This window comes from Montipora foliosa, chromosome 11 (assembly GCF_036669935.1).
Source record: "Montipora foliosa isolate CH-2021 chromosome 11, ASM3666993v2, whole genome shotgun sequence".
Classification (NCBI taxonomy): Eukaryota; Metazoa; Cnidaria; class Anthozoa; order Scleractinia; family Acroporidae; genus Montipora; species Montipora foliosa.
In genome coordinates, this window is record NC_090879.1 from 8,992,330 (window position 1) to 9,008,159 (window position 15,830).

Genomic DNA, 15,830 nt, shown 5'->3' on the forward strand with positions numbered 1-15,830 from the left:
AAGAGAGATAGAAGCAGACAGAAAGAAAGTAAGAAAAGAAAGGGAGAGAGTAGAGAGGAAAGTGGGAGGAGGGAAAGGTTTTTTTTTTGTTTTTGTTTTTTTGTTTTCAACCCCCTTAAAAAAACCATGCCCCTTTTTTTTTCAACCTCACCCCATAAAGAAAATCCCTTTTTAAACAGTTGATAAATAACCTAGGTTAATTAATTTCACCTAGTTTGATTTAAATAGCCCTGAATTTAATTTCAACCTGTAAAACATATTCAACCTCAGAGGTAAAATGAGAATCAGCAATTTAACCTAGGTAAAAACAGATTCAACCTTAGACCGGACTTTACCTACAACATACTCACTCTTGAAGGAAAACATTGCATCGGAGGAGAGAGAGAGAGCTGGTCTGTGTACAGAATAGAATTACTATGAGTAAAGCATATTCTCGGTTTTCACATGACGTCACGACCGCCATGTTGGCGCCCCTAAACAAAGAAAAGGCGGCCATGTTGATGCCCCGACCAAATCCTCCGGGAATTTAACTCTATTATTATGCAAACGCTTCCTTTTGTTTTCGTTGATCACGTGAGTGAAAACCAGCAATTGTTGACGTGAAGACTGTTTAATTTTTAGCAATAATTATCTGGAAAAACACTGATCAAACACCGGTTGGCAAAAAATATGAAGTCTTCTCCTACCGTTGAAAATTTTCAGGCCAAATTTGTGGCCCTCTTTTAGTTGTCTGGTACAGCATCATCTTGTATTCTCAATGATATTTCCGATTGAGAAATGTTTGCGAAACGCGAGTTAACGCCGGCCATTTTCTTTTGTTTGGATCACGTATTTTTGATTCCTAACGGAGTGAATAATGCTCAATTACTCCGACGTACCCAACCAATCAGATTGCTTGAAACATCAAGATCACTGAGTGAGTATGTGTGGGTTATTGACCAAACGTGAGGTCAAGATGGCTGAATATTGGCCAAGTTATTTTTTAGCGTGTTTTCGTCTCGGTCCATAAACACGCAAAAAGAGAACGAGGCCAATATCCGGCCACAAGTTAACCGAACAAGCTTGGTCAATAAAGGATTTATTATATGGGATAAAACACCGAAAATGATCTTTGATCTTGCGGGACCAAACGAGGAAACCTGAGCGGGCAGGATAGCTCCATATTACCCGCTCGGGTAGCCAATCACAGCGCGGGATTTGGTTCATCTTGTCCGCTCACGGAGCTAGTTATATAATAATTAAGCAATAGACCACAAGTTTCTATGGTTTATAGGCTGATAAACCACGCGGGATGTTGGTAAAACACGAGAAGAATTCGTAAATCACGAGCCGCGGGCGAGTGATTTACGAATTCTTCTCGTGTTCTTCCAACATCCCAAGTGGTTTATCATGCCTAAAAACCATAGAAACCTGTGGTCTATTGCTTTTATATAATAATTCAGAAGACGCGCGATTTTACCATGAGTTTACTGGCACAATAAAACATAGCTGATTGACCAATCAGAGCACGCGCATTGATTTGGTTATTACATAAATACTATTATTAAAAACTGGATCATTGGATAATGCAACTCGAGAGTTTTGATTGGCTAAGCCATCATGGGTTATGAGCCATTATACCATGATCTACAAACACGGCAAGCATACGCGTGATTTTTTTTGGCCTTTTTATTTTTATTGTAGTCTAGTTTTCTATATTTTGGGGGCGTTTTTAATAAAACAATTATTCCACTCGCGCTTGTTGGATATGAGATGATTATAGCCAACTCGGCGCTACGTGCCTCGTTGACTATCTATCATCTCATATCCAACGCGCGCTCATGGAATAATTGTTAAATGATCAATGGCCGGCTGTAATACACTCGAGAGCAATTTATTTGGCCATCACACAACTTCTGAGAGATTTAAGTTTGATCACTGTTAGTGAAAATGATTGTCACACCGATTGCCTGTGAGGCAAAAAAAATTTAGCCAAGGCGGATTCAGATTTGGTTGAATCGCTTCGGCTGAAATTAATTAAACACGTGTGGTTTCTTGCAGCGGAAGAACGTGGTTTTTTTATCACAAAATAGAGCAAGTTTCAAAGATTAAACAAGCTATACTTATCCCCCTCGAAATCACGTTCCTGGAGGACGTTAATTTCAAAACATCATGAAATGGAAGGGTCGGCGAACAATTCTCTGAACCCCCTTCACAAAATCCTGAGGCTGCTAATTAATGAAAACAAATTCAGGTACATGCAAAATCCCATACTGATCGCGAGCAGGATATTTCTCCGTTGTTGCCTCCACTACGTTATGTAAATTTAATTAAAAACCTCTAAACATTATGTTGTGTTTGGTTTTAACTAGTGCTTTCATATTTTTGACGTCGAATGCATCTTGCCTGTGTCACAGGTTTCGCTGCAATTATTATCACTGACGCCCCTTGCTCCTGCGATCTTTTCTTTTTCCTCAAGTTGTCGACAAAATAACCAACACAGGCCATAACACACTAAGGAGATCATCCTACAAATTAGTGAAGCTCCAAACATAACTTGAGCCATTCCAGAGTGGTCGTACTCAAGACAATAACCCTTCTCGCCGCACCTGTAATTATAGCAATAAAGAGACCATTACAGCGGTTTTCAATTGAGTGTCGAAAGTAATTAGTGAATTGCTTTGGTTTTGCATGACTTCACTCAGTGATTGGTTCAAAGTTCTCGAGGCACTTTTTCAACCAATCAGAAGTGAAACCCAAACCAATCGTGGCTCGCGCGTGCACATTTTTCCGCGCTTTGTGTCGCCTACGTGTAGTTACTTCGAGTTTTGATTGGTTCACTGTATAGTCTCTGTCCTTTGTGATTGGATAGAGTGATTACTTTGGTTTTGGTTTTTCGACACTGGATTGAAAACCGCTCTAACTGGGGAAAACGACTGTGATAAGTTTGAAGAGGTTTTTTCAGGGTAATTTTAGTTGATTTTGGAAACGATTATGCTAAAGGTAATCGCAAATCTCTTTCGCTGATTGGCACACTTGAGTCACCGACTCGATTAGACGCCCTAAAATCCACACAATTAGTATAGAATTTTAGACTATTTTTCTTTTCTATTATAATGTATGTTACTGAACCATAAATTATTTTTTAACTCTCTTGCTAACAATAGGATCAGGTAAAAGACCCATCATAGTTTCGCAAAGCTATTTTAAGTTCTCGTTCCCAATGCCACACATATTTAAAAATTTCATTATGTCATTACAACTGGCCAATCAGGTGCCGCTCTAAAATAGCTGAATAGCTAAAATTAGATGTTTGGAAGGGGGTCATAGATGGGAGATCCGTTATCTTACTTCATCCTTTCGGTATGAGTTAAGTAAAAAGTGAGTTGACTTGACTTCGATTTGACGTCTTCCTGTTTGTTTAAGACTACAATCATAGACAAAAGTAGTTGGGAAGGTTGGGTGAATGAACCACACCAAAGCTGTATTTGAACCCGCTTCTGTTAAAGCGCAAAAGAAATAGTTTCACCTTCTCTAATATAGCCCCCCCCCCCCCCCTCCTTTTCAATGTTGGAAAGTAACACAACAATTCCCACTAAAACCATTCACTTTTGTACAACATTGAATGAGGGGGGAGGGGAGAGAAGCAATGAAGACGTCAAAAGTGCTAACCTTCCCAACGGTTTTGTCCTGTGATTGTAGTTCGAGGCTAAAAAGGTGCGGATTAGAAAATATCCGGAAAGGAAAGGAACTTCATTTAAGTACTAGTTGTTAGTCGTTAGTCGCTGGAGCACAAATTGGGGACACTGTAAACTGAAATTAACAATCAACGCAAAACAAGTCAAATGTTGGTTTTTGAAGAGATGGGAAAACCGGAGTACCCGGAAAAAAAACCTTTGGGTGCAGGGAAGAGGACCAACAAACTCAACCCACATATGACGCCGAGTCTTGGAATCGAGCCCCGAGCCACATTGGTGGAATTCAAGTGCTCTCGCCACTGCGCCATCCCTGTACCTATCCGAGTGAACCGACGAAATATGGGAATACAATTCCTTCATAAAAAAAAAAAACAGAACAAATAAGTTATCATTACTTTGAACTCCAAAGAATGCATGTTTTATCCAGCAAGGCTCCAACCACGATTGGTCCTGGAATCGCCCCAAGCAGTCGAGTAAGGTTCATTTGATGGCCTAATGCGTAGGATTCCTGACTCGCTGGGACACTCCTAACAACAAATAACTGGATATTAAGGTGGCTGTGTAACGCCACTGCAATTCATTTTGCAATTTAACGTTAACCCAAAAGGTACTTTTAATTAACAACACAAGTCAAAGCTTGGTGACCAAAAATGTTTGTCGAGCACGCACTATTTAATTATAATCAACAGAGACAAACTTTGAGTGTTAGGCTTAACAATTTTCAAAAACCCGAATTCCAATCCATTTCAATCTTCTTCAGTAGACTCCTTTTGTATTTGCTCTTTTATTAGCCAGTATCAAAAATACCATAATACTCTTTGTTTGTCCCTCCAAGATTTTGCACGAGCATTGTTTCTCTTGGGACCATTGAAAGTCCCAAGAGAAAATAAAAGCAATGCTTATGCAACATTTTGGAGGGACAAACAAAGAGTATTGTGGTTTTTTTCGATACTGGCTGATTTAAACCTTCCTTCTACTTTACAAGGAGTTTTTTTTACGTTTGCTTTATTTGGTTTGCAGTCAGTACTAGTCGCTCAATTTGGCTAAAGATAATGACACGGCGCCTTTAACACTGAAAACCTGCCGTTAGAAACTTTAAGACCATCGGTGCTCAAGTGTTTTAAAAACTCGAAATGACCGTGAAAAAAAAACACATAAAGATACTTTTGAAAGCAGAATTAACAGCACATACCTTAAGGTCACTGTTATACCTGGAGTGACGTTAAAGAACAATAAAAACACCGACAAGGAGTAAAGGGCCAGAAAAATTGTAAACTTAAGCCCGCAAACATGATCAACCATACAGGTGCCTTTTGTCGCGTCTTCTGGGTCTTCTCCGTTGTGTTGGACACATGTACACTTGGAGTAAGTTGAACGACCATCCTGTCGATGAAATAAATGAATGTCTGATGAGGAGACGTGAGATGATCACTGATCCCTGGGAATTAGATTTTCCATGTTCATTGTCATTAACAACCAACCTCGTTCCCAGGCTAACTCCATCACTGTATCACCCATCACGATGGCGGTGGTGATGTGATGAATGTGCTGATGATAACGACATCATGTCATACATCGGCATCGGATACTACTATTTATTATATGACTAGCTCCGTGAGCGGGCAAGATGACCCAAATCCCACGCTGTGATTGGCTACCCGAGTGGGCAAGATAGAGCTATCTTGCCCGCTCGGGATTTCTCGCCTGGTCCCGCAAGATCAAAGGTCATTATTTTTGTTTTTTTATCCCAGGTAATAAATCCTTTATTGACCAAGCTTGTTCAGTCAAGATGGCTGGATATTGGCCAAGTTCTTTTTTTGCGTGTTTATGGACTGAAACGAAGTCGAGGTCTTGACCTCACGCTTGGTCAATAATCCATATATACTATATCTGGCTTGCTAATCACCATTACGTGCAGTTTAGAGACTGCGTTGTTCAACGAGGTCGGACCGAAGGATCTGTGGTCAACACCAGAACGTGACCCCGCATGCGTGACCTCGGAAAACAGTAGCACAGCCACATGGAATAAGATGGGAGTTGATTTTGATGAGGGAGGAAAACCAGAGTACCCGGTGAAGAACCGTAAGAGTAAGATTGAGATCGACAAATCTCAGCCCACACACGAACACATGCAGGAGATTCGAACCGGGGCTCGCAGAGGTGGGAGCGTTTCCCATGGCCATTCTTATTCCCTGTATATCATTACGTTAAATTACAAAACACCATGTGGGTTTCGTTGTACCTTCTTTTCTTTTTTATTATACCGAGGACTTTTTATGCGGAGTTTCAGTAAAATAATCGCAGTTTAGGCAAGTTGACAAAGTGTGATGCTACTCGGCTGGTTTAAATGAATTTGACACTCATATGTAGTGTCTTCATTAGGAAATGTCGAAAACGTCGAGGGAGTGTCGAAACGTTGTTTCTTTGAATTGCAGCTTTTAAACTATATTCAAAGACCAGAGAGACATCAAACAATATCTGATTTATGTGAACCTTAACATTCTCATCACTTACTGCCCACGAACCTTGGTTGTGTTCTTCAAATTACTGCATCCTGCATGACAAGGCGAAAAATAGCTGAGCTGTCCACCGCATACTGGAGCATAGTCCACTCCAGTACAGTTACAGGCCTGGTTGCATGGTGAGGAAAGTTGGATATGGCCAGGGCTATGTGAGATAATGGCAATACAGTAAGTTAGGTTGGTAGGGTGTGCCCTGGAAGCGGAATATAGGGAAACCGGAGCAGGAAAAACAATGAAGGAGTGTGTAAAAAAGCCCTTGGTCATGTAGAATTGATTTCGCATTCGTGAGCCAGCTATCACCGTATATTGATCAAATAACCATCTGTGATGTGGAAAAGAACAAGAAAGTCAGTTAAGCACTCTTTATGGCCGAGGCAAGAGAAAGTTAAGGAAACAGAGAGGGAAGCTCCCAGTCTAGCTCTTGGAATATGTCAATTTCAGTTAAGTTATAATTAGACGTCACGAAAACGTAAGAATGTTTCTCCAGACGTCCGCAAAGTTGTTGACGAAAACGAGTTTCAGAAGCAAGGAGATTAGTTTATCTTGCCTCAGATCCCGGAGTTGGAGATAGAGTCTACAATATCTATTGAATCTAATGACTTGTTGGATGAAGTATACGATTCCGAAAGCCTTTATACAATGCCAGATAAATTCATATGACGTCATCCTTAATGGTCGGGACGTCTCGCAAAACAGACTTCCGATCTAAAAATAACTTTTATGAAATTCACAAATTCATTTTCTCTTGGCTGAGGTTATTATAATACAGTGCCGGTATAATTTACAATACGTTTAGCTTATCAGAGTACGTTTCATCACCCCTTTGGCCACAAAAGAGTAAGCTCCATTTACAGTGTGCTATTAAGAAGGACAGACCACAAGACCAGGATCTGTCCGACCCTCCCAACATGAGTTGTGTGTGGATTCTCTCTGACGTCTCGTTAAGGTAAGGTAAGTACTTTATCTAACGAGGGTAGCACCTAACATCGTTACAAAACTAATAAACTTGCGGCCCTCGATCTAAATTCAGACCAGACAACAACGCCGGGAACTCCTTTCCCTACTATTTTCGTAGAGTGTTTTAAGAGTTTATGAACAAGGAATGTGTCACGGGACCTTATCCGAGAAGAGGTGAAAGTCTAACCATTTGCGGATGTAATTGCAAAGGCAGCACCTTATCCGCAGTTATTTAAAGACCCTGAGTGTCGGTCCGGATGGAGTCGAACTCACGACCTCCCACACTGTAACGGTACCCCGCTGCTCAACGAACGAATCCAACCGGGTGGCGGTCGACTATTAGGTGTTGCCCACTTAAAAGTATGAACAAGGATTGTGAGACAACGGCTACGCTTTCTATTTCTTATCTGAAAAGACTTTTAAAGTGCTTCTATGACCAAAAAATCTTACTCTCATTTTTCTTTGGATTCAAAACTATTTTAACTAAACAGTAAGTGACCCAATTTTTATAAGCCTTGATTAAAAATATATACCTGTCTATTTTAACTGGAATTTTCCTATTTAATGGTCCGCCATTACTAACTTTAAAATCTTGAGAGAGTTGGATCGAGGAGAGAATGACGTCAAAGACTCAATAGTTTAAGAATGCAATGCGTGTGCACGCGGCTGAATTAATATGCAACACGGTAGTTTTGGGCTTTCAGACTTTAAAACTCGCGTTTTGCATATATAATATAAGATGCGTTTACGCACTGAGATTTTAAAGGACCACCCTCAACCGACAGGCTTTTCGGCCGTTTGTTTTTGTTATGGAAATTTGCATTGCTTATCGTAGCGATCTGATTGGATGAATTTCAGCTTTGGCTGTAAATTGTTTCACGGCACTCAATGCCTGTCGGTTGAAGGTGGGCCAGTTGGAGTTAAACCCGCGCCCCCGATGCTCAACCAACGAAGCCACCCGGTCAGCGGGTTAAATAGGGAAATGCACTGACTTTTACTGGATCAATTTTCTTCCAATCCACCCGATTGGATCAATAAAACTGAGAATTCAATTTTACGCCTTATTCTTGAAATGAATAGAAGGGTTGGGGGCACAAGGGGGACATTGAAAAAGAAAAATTTCATACTTGTCCTGATAGGGTCTGTTAACACCAGCGATACTCGGCGTTTCGCATTTAATGTACAGAATACCCGTCGAGACAACGTTTATGAAGCTTATGATGAAGCACATCCTCGCGCAGTAAGTCATCCGTAGTTTTAGGCGTCTGTTTATGTATGCCCCTGAAACAAGAAATTTGTTTTCCGTGAATGAACCGTTGAGCTTTATTCTAGTTTTGAGCGGCTTACATGGTAGCCTCAACTCCACATTTCTCAGCCAACCGAATGCGGTATGGGAAAGCGTGACAATTTAAACGCACATAGGGGTGGAAGGTAATTAAGACCTGGAGAAGACGATTTATTCAGTGTGTGTTCGTGTCAGTTTCATTTTGTATGTAAAACTTCATATAAGATTCTTACATTCATCGTTGCATCAAGCAATGAGGAAATCTCCGTCGCATTGAAGCTGTTAATTAAACAGTGACTAACATATCTTCGGATAAAGTTTTCGAGACCTTTAGTAACCAGGTTCAAGAATGAGTGACTGAGATGGAAATTATTTAAAACCCCGGTTGATGAAATGAAGACCTAATATATTTTTCGATGGTGACAATGAAAATGAAAAGATTTTTCCTTCTCATTTCAATCGTGCGCAAACGCACCGTTTCGAGAGTTTCAGTACAATACAATTGTGACCTTAGCCTAGTTTAATGGCCTACGGTTCCACGAATGTCCTTGGCTCTGTGGTAGAGCATCCGAACTAGTAATCGGGAGGTCGTGGCTTCGATTCCTGCCGAGGACCACTCGGATTTTTTCCGAGTATCCCCGAGTCACCACTGACGAGTCTCCTATAGCTCAGTGGTAGAGCATCCGAACTAGTAATCGGAAGGTCGTGGCTTCGACTCCTGCCGAGGAGCACTCGGATTTTTTCCTAATCTCCCCAAGTCACCACTGAAAAAAATATCATCTCTTCCAGATTCAGAAATACTGGACAGCTTACCAGCCAGGTTTCCTAACAAACCGCTCAAACCTGCAGCCACGCCATAAAGTAAAGCGGCCTTTCCCGGTGGCAAATAGAACAGTACTTCAACAACCTTTGGCTGAAAAACTGTTGCAAATGCAAGAACAAAAAAGTCAAAGCACACTCCAATGGTTATAAAGATAAACGGGAGACTTGAAAAAACCAGTTTTGTTGCTTTGGGAAGTTTCTTCAATGCGACCAAAAGAGCATCTTCCTGAAACAAAGAAGACATATAGTGATGGGTGGGGGGCTTTTGTAGTTCTTATGGGAAACCCTAGCCTAAACCAAGCTCAACATTTTCAAGTATCTTTAATCATAACTTAGTGAAAAATTGATTACACCTCGTCTTGTGTCTTGCTAACTTAGTTATTTTGGGCTATCTCTTGGTATTATCCGCTTCAAATAACAAAAGTGAACCGACACGGAATTATCCTTTCATTGAAACCTGTACATTTCATCCTATATGGTACAAAAAATGGCAAACCCTGTCCCCATCCCTGGGATGTTTTTTTTTCGGTGGGAATTGTGGTAAAAACTGCTTTTCGTGTTACGGCTGTGCCGCTGTTTTAACGCTATCCTCACTTTTAATACTCTAGACGCGCGTCACTTTGCTATTCATTTAAGCATTACCGAACTCTTTCTGTGTTATCACAGCGTGATCTAAACACGAGGGGTGTAGAGAGAATTTGAGACAGTTATGCAGACTCGACACGCAGTCTGGGATTTACAAAACTTTCACTCAGCCCCCGTAATATGTAAGTTATTTTATAATCAAGAATAGTAGCATGTTACCGACTAAAAGACATCTTACGTCTTTCGCAATTGGCCCCGCACTTGTTCTTTCCCACAGTTTTTTCGTCAGGGGAAACTCCTTTGGAAATCCCAACAGCCAAATACTCCAAAACACACACAGCGCACCAAATATGGCAAAAGCTAGCCACCAGTTTCCCACCCAGCGTTTATCAAGAATTGTTAAGGACGTCTGCACTCCAAGTTCGACAAAAATTGAAAGAAACCTCGATATAACTACGAATCCAACCATAGAACCTGAAAGCAACGATAGAAATCCAATAAGTTTAGGACAATGTAGGAAATCGTATGAACGCGAGTGCAACTTGAGAACTTTCAAAACATCAAAGTGACTACAAATCCCAAAAATCACAAGGAAGATCGTACGATTTTTACAACAAAATTACTCCACCCTTGAGTTTCCATGGCAACTTCCGTATTGCATTCTATAACCTCTATTGCACTCTATAACCTATTTATGCTTTTGTCACTGTCCAATCAGAAACGCGATATTCTCTTTAGTATAAAATATGAAACCTTGTTATATACCTAGACATTCACTTAACAAAGCGAGCACTGTGATTGGTTGATTCTTGGTTACGTGCCCTGATCAAATTCAAATGTATCCCCGACCGTGATACGATTCGCAGTTGTTGCCGGCTCCGGATGTTTTGCTGCGATTGTTGAAGAAAAGTCTAAATCTATAACAAAGCACTTAATGTCTGGTCCCTCGGGAAACTAGTTAGTTTGTTTTTCCTCGAGCGCTGATGTTTCCCTGGACTTCGTCTCGGGAAACATCAGGACTCTCGGGAAAACAAAACTAACTGTTTCCCTCGGGACCATACATTAAGTGTATATTGTCATTCGGAATACCTAAAAGCTATCCGAGTTATAACTTGGTTAGAATTTAGTTTTTTCTGTGCAGCAAATGGACCATAGAATTACGAGGCGGTGATTTCATTGGCTAAAAGCAATGGACTACACCCCTTTGAGCAATACATTTGACCTCCCTGTGTGACAAAACTACAAAACAGCCGTGAAGGAGAAGATTTCCGCTTGTGAGAGGCTTCAACCAGCCTCACGTCTTACAGAATTCGATGAAAAGCTGAATTTATATTAAACGTACAGTGGAGCAACCAAAGCGATGGGTGCTGTGTCGAGGCTTCAGTGTGACACTTTTAATTTCGTTTGCTGATTCAGGAACTCCGAAACCCACATTCTACTTGATCAGATGGCAAATGCCGCAATTACAATGCAGCTAAAAAGTGAAATTGCTGCCGGGATTCAGTCTTCTGGGAAATGTTATGAATAAGATCATATTTACTTAAATCTTGCCTGTTGACAACAAGATGAAATCACCAGTATAGAACTTCCATCAGCGGTAGGTTGGAAATGGCCTACATTTCTTGGTTTCTTTCCAGTCTTTCAGCTGTTCTTTGTACGAGCACCGTCCGCCGATGTCACTATTTTTCCTTTTAATTAATTGATTGTTTCGCGATCTTCATGTCAGCTACCTAGAGCTGGAGGTCACTTGTCGCATTATTCACAACAATGTCAATTTCAGTCGAACCTTCGCAGCTGGACACCGGTTTTCACTTATCCACATTGATTACAAGAATGCCTTTTCACAATTTGATGTCACAAGCTGATGTCACGCTACATACTAGACCCCGCAAAACCATCTTGAGATAAAGCTGCATCCGGTAGATCCGATCCAACAACCTATTAACTAACCCTACAATCTTCGCCAAATTAAGTTGGGACACCATGCACAGCACACAAGGTTGCTGTGTTGCTACACTTGTTTCACCCTCCCGTGCCTCACTGTATTCACTTGAAACCAGTTTATCTGATGTGAAGCTACTAGATCCCGCAAAATCTTAGATAAACATAACGCTGCATCCGCTAGATTCATGTTATTTCCGATCCAACCACCTGTTCCAAAACAAACTACTTCTATAGCTACTAGTCACAAGTATGAAAAACAAGCTCTCTTTTTTGTTCACAGATGCCCTGCGACCCCTGATCAATGTTGCTTGACGGAACAAAGCATGTTGAAGAAGGGTTTATCAACATTGGTTGTATGGGGGAGGGGGTGGCTCCTAGGGTACGATATTGAGGGCATAGTGCGTAAAGTAACCCCTGTTTTTTAATTATCTCAACCCATTTTGTCCAGGATCGTAGGTCACCTGTTAAATTTATTTGTAAACGCTATGCGATGTTCGCCGGTACCTTATCCATTGTTACGGAATGAGCCATCCAGACTTCAACTGGCTGCAGAGACATTTATTTGTTTTTTTTTTTTTCTGTACTCAGCAAATTTGAATATCACTCAAATTAAAAACTACCTCTTCCAAAATGTATCACCCTACTTACCTGCCACATGGTATTCCGAGTAAACGCTAAAAGAAGCGTCTTGTTACCTTAAAGATCGCCTGGACGCCACTCCTCTTTTTTCTATCACCAACAAGGCGGTAGGTTTGGGCTTTTTTCGGAAAGAGTATTCAATCGGGCACTGCCAAACGTTTAGAGAGAGTACCAGATAGATACGCGCATTTCTTAGACGAATTTTTGATACCAAAATTTATTTTCATCGTTAGCCTAAACGGTTTTATTAGCGGGTATTTTACTTTTACAGTCCTGTAATAAGAGCCACACCACTGGGTGGTTGCGCTAGGGGGAGGTGGGAAATGCGGTTTATCACAGAGTAAGAAAAAATAATTTACTTTACCCCCCCCCCCCCCTCTCCTCTCACTTCCTTCAATATGGTAATGAACATGCGCGGGTAATTGATCTCAACCATTTGGAAAATGGGGCAAACTTCGAGTTTGCGCTAGATAAGATGGCTTTTTTGGAGATTTTATCACCTACGGGGCAGAATTACTGAATACTGATTCGCTGAGACGGAGGGAATTTTTTCTTAATCACGAGGGCACTTTTGGTAATCAAGAGGGCATGATTATTTGATCCTGATTGGTTAACAGTTGCTTATCCAAAGCAAGCGAAGTTATAAGCGAATCCTCTTCCAGATTCTGACTCTGATTTAAACTGCTTTATGTCCACATGTAAAATACAGTTCAATTAAATTAAGCGCTATTTCTGTTGACAGCATCAAGTTCTTGAATAGACCCTTTGCATAAATGGCGCCCAAATGTGAATAACAATACTTGATACATCCTTAGCCTCGTGTTTATGTTTCAAGACAAAGGATTTTTCTCGTGAATGTGAGGCTAATGATGTATCAAGTATTGTTATTCAAATTTGGGCGCTATTTATGCAAAGGGTCTATGGACCTCTTTTGCTTGTACGTTTCGTTTTTGTCATTTCAGACCACGTGATGTTACTCTACGGAACAGTTTCTTTCAAATGTGGTCTTATACACGTGCACATGTATGCATAACTTATGAAAAAACAAAAGGAAAACTCCCTTGGGAGCATCACGTGGTCTGAAATGGGAAAACAAAACGTACAAGCTAAAGAGGTCCACTGATCTTTAATCGAATGAAAGCATGTTAAGTTGACTGTCATTTGTCGCGGCATTGAACGGGCTTTCCTCAATAACTGTACCCTTTACGTGATAAAAATGTAATCGCCATGTGCCCTAGTGCAATTAAGGATTGATTTCACTTGTATTTTCAAAGTTTTCCAAATTGCCTCGTCGCTTCGCGACTCAAGAGCAATTTTGTGAAAACATTGAAAATGTGCGTGAAATTAATCCTTAATTGCACGAGGGCACATGTGATTACATATAGAGCGTTTTCACATGACGTCACGTCAGCCATGATCGTATACCAAACAAATCCTCCGGGAATTGAAATCTATTTTTATGCAAATACTTTCTTTTGTTTCAGTAATCCAATATGGCTGCTGGTCAAGTGAGTGAAAACGCTCTACACGAATCTCCCAAGGAAGGCGTTCTATAAATAAGTCTACTAGGGAGAGTATCATATTTCCCTTGACGCTGAGATAGCTTTGTTTTGATTGATGGGCATTTACAACAGTGGGTGTGCTGAATCTCCAAAGGGAGGGGTTCTATAAATAAACTCCGTATTTTTGCTGCTTTGCTTTAACTCACCAATAATACCACTGGCCAGAAAGATTCCAACGTACATTGGTGAAACTTTGGCTTTGACGTTTTCATCCATATATGGTACACCTAGTGCGTACATTGGAGTACAGCCAGCACCGGCTACAACCATTGCCAGAACGAATAGAGCGTAACTGCTCATGTATCCACCACTGGTCTCTTTCTGACAGTCAACTTTCGCACCAAGTTCAGTTCGATTCGCCAGGCAAAGTTCCATCCTTCGGCTCACAACTGCGCTTGCATTGTCGAAACTGGACAAATGGTCTAGTATTGAAGAAACAAAGGGAACGTTAACAGATAAAGAAAAAAGTTCACTATCGAAATTACGGACAATAGCTCATTGTGAGGAAAGGAAGAAGAGGACGAAAACTCTCGCTTTCTTTTTGTTCCAAATCCTAATCTCCTTCTCTAAAGGAGAATTCTTGTTGACTAGGCCAACATTTCAGTGAAAAAAAGAATTTGACCACAGGGAAATTAAGAGTACCTACGGAGGTACACGCTAGAACCACCAAAAAGGAAATCAGTCGAGGAAATTGCTAGCCTACAATACTCGTCGCATTTGTTGGAACACCCATTCACGTTTCCCTCCTCCTCCAATGTTGATTTCAGTTCACAACTACTAGCAGTCGACCGAAAAAGTCTCACACAACATTGAATTGGGGCGAGGGGGATGTGGTATAAGCTACGATCTTGTAACACGATGATTCTGGACCATTCGCTAAGTGTTCCAACTAAATATATCTAGTATTGTAGGCCTTGAGCACAATTCGGCTTTATAATTTCATTACGAGTGATGTTTTAAATGTTGTAAAAATTGAATGGGCCGAGCCTATTTCGTACTGGGCTAGTAGTGATATTTTCGTCGCCAAAATGCGGAGGCTCTCCTCCCTAATTTTTTTTATTGCGGGGCTACTGCCTCTCCCACCTCCCCTCGCGCCTCCCAGTTCCGCCACCTATGTTTGTGTATCTGAAACTGCGCTCAGTTATGAAAAAGGTTCCTTCAGCTATGTAGAACTTTCATCAATGTTTTACTGCTCAACTTGTTTTTACCATTATTGGCTAGACTTTGTTTTTGATTTTGCACGTCTTTTTTACGGAAAATGACAAAACTACTGTCCATTTTTGTTTTCATTTTGCCGTTAGTCGAACGGGCGAGGTTTCCATAGTAATTTAGTTGGGACTCTGCAGAATACAATTTGAGATTAGGTTAGCCTCCCGCGTAGTCGTCTTTTAGGGGAGTCGTATACACCTTATTCCAAAATGGCCGCCATTTTAGTATTCTTTTGTTTCCATGCAAATTGGCCCTTATGGCCTCGCTTTCAAACGCAAAATTTAATTTGACCTGCGGAAAATCCTGGCCAATCACGATCCAGTCATTGTCTAGCGATTTCCACTTAATTTGATGATAATAAAGAAATCCGTAATACGCGCTTTGATTTTCACCCCTGAAATTCCCGCTAAAGGTTTTCTGCGTGTGATGTCACCTTCCAGAATTCAGTAGGTCAAATTTGATTGGTTAAACTGCGGGAAAGGAATGTTGCTTTAGGGTAAGCACGCGTTTGCGGGCAGGAGGGGAAACATGACTCCCTTAAAAACGACTGCGTGGAAGGCTCAGAAAGAGTGAGCTGGGTGAGATCGCTAATGAACTGACAGCCGCTACCAGAGGCGCCTATCCATGC

At 41.0% G+C, this 15,830-nt stretch overlaps 1 protein-coding gene across 1 annotated transcript in view; it reads right to left on the reverse strand.

Moving 5' to 3' along the window:
- Window positions 1-1,652: 1,652 nt before the first annotated feature.
- Window positions 1,653-15,830, reverse strand: part of LOC137977560 (solute carrier organic anion transporter family member 4A1-like) — a 23,038-nt gene continuing 8,860 nt past the window's right edge. The window contains exons 3-10 of the mRNA XM_068824809.1: window positions 14,140-14,415; window positions 10,087-10,322; window positions 9,255-9,489; window positions 8,284-8,437; window positions 6,203-6,344; window positions 4,870-5,060; window positions 4,073-4,204; window positions 1,653-2,588 (exon numbers count right to left, since the gene is read on the reverse strand). Coding sequence (XP_068680910.1) covers window positions 2,357-2,588; window positions 4,073-4,204; window positions 4,870-5,060; window positions 6,203-6,344; window positions 8,284-8,437; window positions 9,255-9,489; window positions 10,087-10,322; window positions 14,140-14,415 — 1,598 coding nt within the window. The 3' untranslated portion in view covers window positions 1,653-2,356. The remainder of the gene's footprint in view (window positions 2,589-4,072; window positions 4,205-4,869; window positions 5,061-6,202; window positions 6,345-8,283; window positions 8,438-9,254; window positions 9,490-10,086; window positions 10,323-14,139; window positions 14,416-15,830) is intronic.